Genomic DNA, 9,564 nt, shown 5'->3' with positions numbered 1-9,564 from the left:
ATTTGAACTACCCGCCCTTACCAACCGCTGCCGCACTGCCTCCCCCACCCCCTCCGCGCTGCGGCCCTCGGGAGAGCGGCGCCGCACTAGGGTGAGGGCAGGGCGTCGGCGGGACGGGAGCCTGAGGAAGAACGGCTCCGCCGAAGGGGAGAGCCCGCTCCTCAGGTACACGAGAAGATACCGACGAGGCTCGCCTTTCTCCTCACGCTTTATACTCCAGCCCTGCGACCCCCGCCGACCCAGCCCACCATTAAAAGCGCCCCTGCGTCGTTCCTCCCCCTGCTCTGCTTCTTCAGGTGCCTGGTGAGGGTGAGGCTTTCCCGCCTCTCCGAAAGCCCCCTCAGCTCCCTGCCGGGGGGCGCTAGGGCTGAGGGGCGGCTTCAGAGGCGCTGGTCGATCACGGCCAGCCAAAGGCTTTCACAGATTATGAACTTTATCTGCACCACAACCTTTAAACTTGAGGGTGCTAATTAATTCGAGTTAATTAGTACATTTGTACCCGACGGCCCAGGAACAAAACAATCACAGAGCGTTTGTCAAGCGCCATCTCCTTTAAATCAGCTGTCAGTCGGGTGGGAGATGCCTGGTGACGTCGCCTAGGTTTTGCTGTGGTTTTAGTTAATCTGTACATTAAAAAACAAAACACAACCTGGGTGCCTGTTTCTCCTGAGCTCAGCACGGCTATCGTGGGTCCAGCCAGGCTCAGCTACCTGCTGGCTCCAAGCAGGCGGGGAAGCTGCCGGCGGCAGGGAACCGGTAGGCCTTGCAGCAGCCGTCCCGGGGCGGGGGGGGAAGCAGGCGCTTGCCGCACAGGGACATAGGAAAGGTCAAATAAATGATCGTTGTGTTCTCCTTCCGCTGGGTGTTACTCTCCTTCACCTCACTAATATAACATTTACTCCAGGTTAGCTCTGATTTTTCTGGGGTTTTCCCTGTTTACGCTTCCAGTTTTCTCCCTCCACCAGAACCATGTCAGATCTGAACGAGAGATGTAAAACGGTCGCGTGAGTCTAAAAGCAACACCTACACACAAAGAAGCGAAGTAGAGGCTTTCCAAAGAAACGCCGAAATTAAGTAACATAATTCCTGTATGTGAGGTTTGGCAAGTTGGCAGCCTTCCCCTTTGGCAACCTCCACTCCTCCAGCCTCGCAAAGCCGACCCGGCGGGTGGGCTGAGGGCTGCACGGCTGGGCAGGGGCAGCAGCGCCTGCCAGGCTGAGAGGCGCCTGAGGAAACTCGGATTTAAAAGTTAACTATCCAGAGCCGGCGGAAACTGTGGCATTTTTAGATAAAGAATATTGTTTTGTGTGACTACAAGGAAACTGTCACGGCTAAAAAGAGAAAAGGAGAAATCATTAGAAACTTTCAGAAATGTAATACAAGTTTTCCAAAAGTGCTTTCTATAGTAGCATTTATTTAACATGAATCAGAAGAAATTATTTTTCAAATAGTCGTATTTATTTATAAAATAAATTACCTTTTCTGTAAAATTGGCAGCTTGTTAGCTCCTTAAAAGAGGGACACAGCAGGTGCGAGTTCTGCCTCTGTCACTCAAACCCGGGTGGACCTCTGTGACTTGCATCAAAAATATCCAAGAAATGTAACAAGTTGTAATCGCGGCATTTAATGCAATATACAGAAGCATCACACCAAAAAGCGTGATTTAACAAAAAGCGTCACAAAAAAACACACACACACCAAAAAAAAAAACCAAAACAACAAACCAACAGAAAACCCCACCCAAACAAACAAACCCCAAACCAACCAAACGAAACCCCAAGCAAAACCTGAGAACATTGCTTCTAAACAAACAAATTAGGTAAGAGAGTCTGCAACACACTCACGCTGCGCTCGGCTACGACCGCGTTTCCTTTCCTCCTAAAAAGTACCCCTGCACCTCCCCACCTCGCCCGCAAGCCCTTCCTCACGCTTTTCTACCAATTCCCCAAGAGCTGTTTCACTTTACGGGACAGTGGAGGTCTCCCACATAGTCCCAACCCTTTCTGCTACTCTAAATCCAAGCAGCATCTTTAGGGCTAGTGTTTGTCAGCCCATCAGAATGGGCTTTTACTGTTAAAGCGCTCCTCTCGAAGGAGGAGGGCTTTATCAGAAACGGCTAAAGTAACCGAAGCTTTAAGACCTGGTAAAACATCCTATTTTTCCAAGGGAACAGTTAAAGGATGCCAATAATCAAGGAATGGCATGATTTCTTTCTTAATAGTGGAGACCTTATTTTCACAGAATTGACTTTTTCATGGCGGTATTATTAGCAAGTCCTTTTAAAATTATCGGTTTGACAAAAGCATTTTAAAATACGAAACGAGCCTGGAGAAGTAATACCAGTTGTTTTTCATTTGTTTATTTATGAGATGGTAGTTCCTCAGAGTGCATTTACCGGGGTTCAGGCTTTTTCCCCCCTCTGCTTCAAACTCTTGCACACACCCGCACCTGCGAAGGCCGTGGGGGAGGAGAGGACGCAGGTAGTAATGGCACGGAGAAATCAGAATCGGGATGAAGAGCTCTGCCTTTCACCCGTCGTTTTTCTTGCACGTGCTTTATTCTGGCACTCAAAAAGTTATGTTTCGCTTTATTCACACACAGCAGTATGGAGAAGCAGGTGAGCTGTCTAAAACCGCTACTTTATTTTCATCCCTTTTAACTTAAATACAAAATTAGGCAAACCGCAACTATTTATTATTCCTCAAGTTTATTTTAGATAAGCTATAGGTTATGTATGAAGGTGATTTGCTACTGTGAGAACAACATCAATAAATTACAACTGATAAAACATATCAAAGCACTCGGGTGCTTAGGAAACAGTTTTTATTCAGTATTCAGGAACAGAGTAAGAAAGACCTTGCTTTAAACGAGGGAACCTCTTGAATGACGAAGTCATTTAAATCGGCATATCCACAAAACACAATATTTGTCAAACATTTTTCCAGGAATAAAGCAAAGATAGCTAATTCTACAAAACGCCTGTCGAAGATTCAAAATGCATACCGCCAGGGCGGTTGAGCCCGTGACAGAGAGCAACGGCTGTCGTTTCAAACGCCGTCGGTACCACCTCGGTTCGGTGCATGCGGGAACCGATGACATTCCGGCTTCTTTCGCAATGCCACCTTACACTTCAAAGATGTAGTATCGCAGCTGGGAAGTTTGGTCTAATACAGGCACAGATGATACGGCCCACAGGATTAAAATGCCAAGATGTGTTTTTCATCCACGGATCTTAGATAAAATGCTTCTGAGAACAGAAAGGACCCCGAGCTCAGACACCTGGGCGGTTTAAAACTCCGCAGTCATGTGATCAGACCTGTCACAGGGTATTCGTTTTTCTGAGTACGTGCAGTAGGTCGGGTACAGCCGAATAAAAATACCGAGTACGTTGGTTCTTATTTTACCTAACCATGCAGCCGCCTACTTTCTTCTTAGGAAACTGACGCTGCTATTTGTATGAAAGCTTATATATTAAAAAATGCCACCAAATATTCTGTGCTTTTTTCCAAAGTGGTTAACACCGATAGGTAAGTATTTATTCCTCTCTCAACCCGATTATTCAGCCGAGAGGCTGACGGCGGCTCGCTGCCGGGGACCAGCCGGGCGGGCCGGGACTCCCGCAGCTCCCTCGCTCGCGGGGCAGAGCCGCGGTGCGGCGTGGCCCCCGGACGCGCGCCCTCCGCACAGTGCGTATCGCTGGCACGTTCGGCCAGCAGCATAACGGCATGCACGGATGTGCACGCTTCAGGGCGGCACGGGGCGCCGCTGGGCGGGCCGCCGGCCTGGCGTCCGTGGCACAGGCCCCGCCTCCGCCGGCGCCCGGTGTGTCGTCATCAGCCGGCGCCGAAGAGACGGCGAGGCTGGCGGAGTTGCTTGGGCAGGTGTGTGGGGATCGGGGCTCCCCTGGGGTTTTCGGGCTCCTCCCTTCGGAGCCGGTGGTCCTCTTCGCGGCGGGGAGGGTGGCGGTGCTGAGCAGGGAAAGGCCCGGCTCAGCCTCCTGGGCTTCCCTCCAGCGTAAAAGCCCCGCGGGGCGGTGGGGGAGGCCCCGGGGCGGAATTGGGGCGGGCTGAGGTGTCTGGGGCTGAGGGGCCGGTGGGCTGTGAGGAAGGCGGCCTGTCCTTCTTCCTGGGACGTGAAGGAGTAGGTTTGCCTCTCTTACAGGTACGTGTGGCCTCCTCTCGGCGCCGGTAGCGTGGCCGGTGCCCCACGTTTTCGCGATGGGTTATGGTTGCACCCTAGTGCGCATAAGTGCCTCTGTGTGCCTGTTGGCTGTGTCAACTTGGCAGCACTTACAGCTACAGGGTACGTGAAGGCCAGCTAAATCTCCCCGCAAAATACATAGCTGTAGGTCACCGCTGTCTTTAGCAGCAGTGTTATTTTGCTGCATGAGCAGCACCAACTCAAGTTATTGAGCTGTAACTGTGGTCCTCCTTAGTTCAGCTCTCAGTTTCAGAAGATGCTGCTGTTTTCAAGTGCTAATGGATGACTGATTATATCTTACTATAATGTACTGAGACGAAAGACTATAACTCACGTGGATTAAGGTGCCACTATGGTTACAGTAGAGCAAAACCTTACTTGAAAGCTCTAGAGTTTAATGAATTATCTCCAGTTCTCTCAAATGGAGTGGCATAATGGGGATTTTAACAAGGTGTTTTGTCAAGTGCTGATCAGACTCTTAAACAAAGGATGAACTGCTTCTGTCAAGCCTGTCCTTCTGTTTTCAAGACCCTCATTTTCCCAGTTGAATTTATACTGAAACAAACTGTGAAGATCAGGGAAATAATCCTTACTGTAATATTAAACAAAAGCATCCAAGAGACATGGTCATAAAGAAGCATCATGAAGACTATTCACTGGCGTAAAGGCTAGGAATTCTTGTCTTCTATGTCAGGTAGAATGGCGACATAGAAAACAGCAACCTCAAAAAAAACCAACAAGGAGATATTCATGTTTTAATCTAGACTTGCACTGGGTGGAAAAAAGTGTTTACTGTCTCTCTAGTGGTTATAGCAACAACCTTAAAATTTATGGTTGCAACCATATTTACATGTTAGGATAGGATTACTTAAAGCTTGGTAGAATGTTTGTGGAGTATATGTAACTATTTAGTCTGATACTGTGAAGGAATACTTGTCTCCAAATAAGTCTGAACAATCAAAACCATTATAGGGCATTAAGAGGTGTTTGAAGAGTACTACTGCGTTATCAAGCTCTCAATCAGTTTGGTAATTATATACATCTATGTTAGGAATTTGAGGGTGGAATTTCTTCTCTCTGGCCTCTCATTGTCTTACTTGTGGGGTTTTTTTAAAATTTCTATTACTCTTCTACATACAGTCTGTTCCCAGGATTTCTAATCCATTAGATCAATGAAAAGGTAGATTAGGTTAGCTAGTGTTCTATCAGAAGGGAAAAAATACAACAAGACTTCTCTTGTTTATGATAGCACTGTTGTTACATGAGTGATACATAAGAAATTATTTATTTTTATGTTTTGAGCAAGGAAATTCTTACCGCTGGCAGGAAGGAGGAAAGAAAATATTACTTATTGAGGTTTTATGTTTAAAATTCTGTTTAATAGAAAATGTGCTATCTCCATCTTTGGAGGTTTTCAATACCGGATTGGTAAAGCTCTGAGAAACCTGATGTTACTCTGCTTTCGAGAAGCTGAACTAGATGACTTTCTGAAGTCTCTTCCAACCTGAATTATCCAATGTCCTATGTATCAAATACAGATGGATTTTGTTTGTATTTACTTTTAAGGAAGGTTTTTGCCTTCTGTTAGCTTTAGATTGAGATATTGAAATTTAAAAAACCCAAACAAACTGGTGTGCATGTTGTATGTTTTTTTGTTTAGAACATGGATTCACAGAAGGATGTTCAGCCTCCGAAGCAGCAGCCAATGATTTACATTTGTGGAGGTAAAGAAAAGACATCAGTGAATTTTTTTACTTCTTACTGGAGATTCGGTGTTTTAATAATGAAGAATGCATAATCATTACACTGAAAAGTACATAAGTAAAAATAGTTGCAGTGTGGATCCGGATGTTTTTTAAAGCTTTACACGCTGATGGTACCACACAGATGCGGTATATATGGATAGCAATGTAGAAGTAATTCACTGGAGCTTGCGTTGCTGTATGGAGGTCCTCCATCTCCAGAGGACGCTTTCTCTAAGTATCCGCTTGTGGTGCAGATAGTGGACCTTCTATTTAGTGCATCTCAGAGAGTTTTTTTGAAAATGCTGCATGGTCGCTCAGCTTTTATTGAAGTGCAGTAATCAAATTCTCTCTTAAGTATAGATAAGTCAACAACTTAAAAATTGGTGCTTTTGAGTCGTCATTTCAGGAATCTCTGAAATATTTTGTCTTCTAAGAAAATAAACTTGGGGCTTTGGAGGGCTGAACTGAAGTTTTCATTATTAGACAGTCTAGTTGTATCAAGAGTGGAATGTATTCTGTGCAGTAATAATTTGGTGATTTTTAGCAAGATCCTCTTTGATCTTAATATAAGTGAAGTTTGCTTTTTTTTTGCACAGTATTGCTATCATTCAGTTCTTCATAAAAAATAATTGTAGTGAATTTGTATCTTGTTTGACACAAATAGGAATTTAACTATTATGACTTTTGAAAGTTATCTGTGCATTAACAATGCTGTTTTTGTTTACCCACTCCCCTTCTCTTCCATCAGAATGTCATACAGAAAATGAAATAAAGGCAAGAGACCCTATCAGATGCAGAGAATGTGGCTACAGAATAATGTACAAGAAAAGGACAAAAAGATGTATCCTTTCACACAGGCACTTGAATGCATTTAGGAAGCTGTGGATGGAGACAAGGTATATAAGGGAAACCGAGTGGAAGATGTGAGTAATTATGTAAGAATCCGTCAAGGCCAAAAATCAATACAGTAGAGCAAAATACTATAGGGAAATCTCTGCAGTGTGACTGGGGATCTTGTCTTTCCTGGCACTTTCTCTCTTTTTTCCATTTTCTGTGCAAAATAGATAGTCTGCTGGGTGACGTACTGTGAACAGTTGATCTTAGTCAGCCTTTTAATAAAAGGGAAGTGTGTTGGGTTTATTAAAGATGAGTTTTGAAATGCTTTTATGTGGTTAGTTGTGACTTTACATTTAGGCAGTCTCTCTTTTTGTCGTGTCCCACCCCCCCCCCCCCCCCGATCTTTTTCAACAACACTTTTTTTTCCTTTAACTGCACTATTCCAGTGGTGGTTTTTGATGCCCGATGATTTCTGCTGAAGATACAGTGACTTTATGCTGCAGTTTAATCTTTCTGATAACTTTGCTCTGTAAATCCATTGGTGTACAAATGCACACTCTTATTTGTGTTTCAAGATACTGAAATATTAAAGTTACTGCGATACTAATTTTTGTCTATACTGTCTTTCAGCATTACATTTCTAAAGCTGTCATTTAAATTGCAGTCAGAGTATGTAGTAGTTTAAGTTCAGTGGTATTGTATTCTTTCTGAGTTAACCTTGTTTTCTTTACTGTCATCTAAACTTTACTTGCATTTTAACTTTACATGTTCTTTGAACTCCTATGAATGGCATAACTGTGGTTTGAATAAATTCTACTGAAAAGAAATAGAAGGCTACAGAACACTAGGTCTGAAACATGGACCTGGATTTCAGAAGAGCAAATCTCAAAGGACTTGAGACCACCCAATTCAGGCACCCAGCTGTGGAGGAAGTGTCAAAAAAAAAAAAAAATCATCTCTCAGAAGAGAAGAGGGGAGGGAGGCAAGATAAGCATTAGGAAGCAATGTGTAAACAGAAATCCCCAAAGTGCTTCTTGACTTAGTTGTACTCAAGGAAAGAATTAGGCCTGTGCTATAAAGATAATTTGGGTTGCGTTCCGAAACTGAACTAGCATCTTGTTTTGTTTTTCAGGTGACTTCTCAGGGGTCTGTACTAAAAAGATCAAAGTGGTTGTTTTGTATTGATGAGCCAAAACTTTTTGCATCTGTCTATTTGGAATGTGTGTTAAGTAATCCTAAAATATCCTTATCACTAAAGTGTACTACAAAATGCTGCTGGATTGTTCCTGATGCTAATTTAGCCTCCTTAAGTATTTCCAAATATCAATTTTGATGGTGCTAACGATGCAGTTAATGTTGAGGTAATGTGTTTAACTCTTGTCAATATAGTAAGGTCTCTTTGTTACAGACTGCATGACCATGTACTGGCTCATAAATGAACTACAGTGGGTCGTTTTAGGGGATAAAAAAAGAACTCTTGAGATTCTGTTTTGGAGCTGTTTGGTTAAGATTTTCTTAGGTATCTTAGCTCTTAAGACACTTATCTAGGTTTTCCCTTGGAAGCCAGATACACTCGAGTAAAAAATGATAGCGTATTTACCACACGGTTGCTATCAGTTTGTTCACCGGCTGGGCGTGCATAGTGCGCACCTGACACCTGCACGACAGAAACCAGGGATCAGCTATCGCCATGACTGCTCAGAAGGGTGAGCTCAAGAGTTGCCCACTGAAGAGAGGGCAGTACCAGTGCTACAAACGGTCTGGTGGGACTAAGGGACGGACGGGCATGGCTGGACTGCGCACTGGCTGGGCACCTCTTTCTGCCAGGCAAACGTAGAGCGGAGCACCTGCTGCCCCCAGGAAGGGGTGCTGCCCCCAGGAAGGGGTGCTGCCCCCAGGAAGGGGTGCTGACCTGCTTTCGGAAACAGGGCCGGGGCATTGTAGAGCTGACGGGCAGCACTGTTGCAGGCACCTGGGGAGACTGGCGTTGGGAGGGGGACTGCCTGTTCTCAACTAAATAAAATACTGTCTTGAAAACAAACCGGTGATGTTTTATTAAAGCTACAGCCCCAACTGCTGTATTTCTCGCTTCTACCCAGCCCGAGGCGGAGCGCGCCTCCGCGTCTCCTCAGCCCTGAGCGCGGGGCCTCGCTCCCGCCCGGCGGCGGAAGGGGGCGCGCAGCCCCACCTCCGCCACAGCCCAGCTGCGCATGCTTGGCGGCGAGCGAGAGGCGGGCGTCCCGCGGCTGAGGTGAGGCCCGGGTCGTGTCCGTCTCGCGGGGGCAGCGCGACACCGGGCAGGTGGGTGTTGAATTCCGTCACACGACGCCAGTGTCGCTGCCTGAGCGCGGCGGGGCTCTGTGGGAGCCTCGCAAGGGGGCCGCTGGGGAGGGCAGCCCGGTGTCTGCACCGTCGTCCCCGCTTCCCTGTCGCTCGCCTGGGCGCGTCGCTAGGCGCCGCCGGCCGCCATGTTGTACATAGCAACAGTTGCTAGGCACGGGCTGGCCGCGCTGCCCCGACTCCGGCCGTGGTGTGAGGGGAGCCTTTGGTGTGGGATTTTAAGGTAAATTCCTGACTGCGGGGGGTGAAAGTTGTATTGTCAGCGGCTGTGAAGCAGGGCTTCGGGGAGCTGCCCGCAGCCGGCCGGAGGAGAGGGGCCCGTTTAGCTGTGGCGGTGCTGTGCCCCCGTGCAGCCGAGGTCCCCTTGTTACCGCATTGCCTGAGAGCTGCTCTGGGCGCTCGAGGGAACTCCCTGTTCCTAACATTTGTGGAAATACTGAAA

General features: G+C 46.5%; 1 protein-coding gene across 1 annotated transcript; it reads left to right on the top strand.

Moving 5' to 3' along the window:
* The first annotated feature begins 3,847 nt into the window (after positions 1 to 3,847).
* On the top strand, positions 3,848 to 7,389 carry POLR2K (RNA polymerase II, I and III subunit K). Its single transcript, XM_059815504.1, has 4 exons — positions 3,848 to 3,881; positions 5,861 to 5,924; positions 6,694 to 6,786; positions 7,229 to 7,389. The coding sequence occupies exons 2-4, from the start codon at positions 5,864 to 5,866 to the stop codon at positions 7,249 to 7,251; spliced, it is 177 nt and encodes a 58-aa protein (XP_059671487.1). The 5' UTR covers positions 3,848 to 3,881; positions 5,861 to 5,863; the 3' UTR covers positions 7,252 to 7,389.
* The last annotated feature ends 2,175 nt before the right edge of the window (positions 7,390 to 9,564 follow it).

The sequence above is a fragment of the Gavia stellata genome, chromosome 3 (genome assembly GCF_030936135.1).
Source record: "Gavia stellata isolate bGavSte3 chromosome 3, bGavSte3.hap2, whole genome shotgun sequence".
Taxonomy (NCBI): Eukaryota; Metazoa; Chordata; class Aves; order Gaviiformes; family Gaviidae; genus Gavia; species Gavia stellata.
The sequence above is the reverse complement of the archived record's forward strand: the minus strand, read 5'-3'. Positions and strand labels throughout refer to the sequence as shown.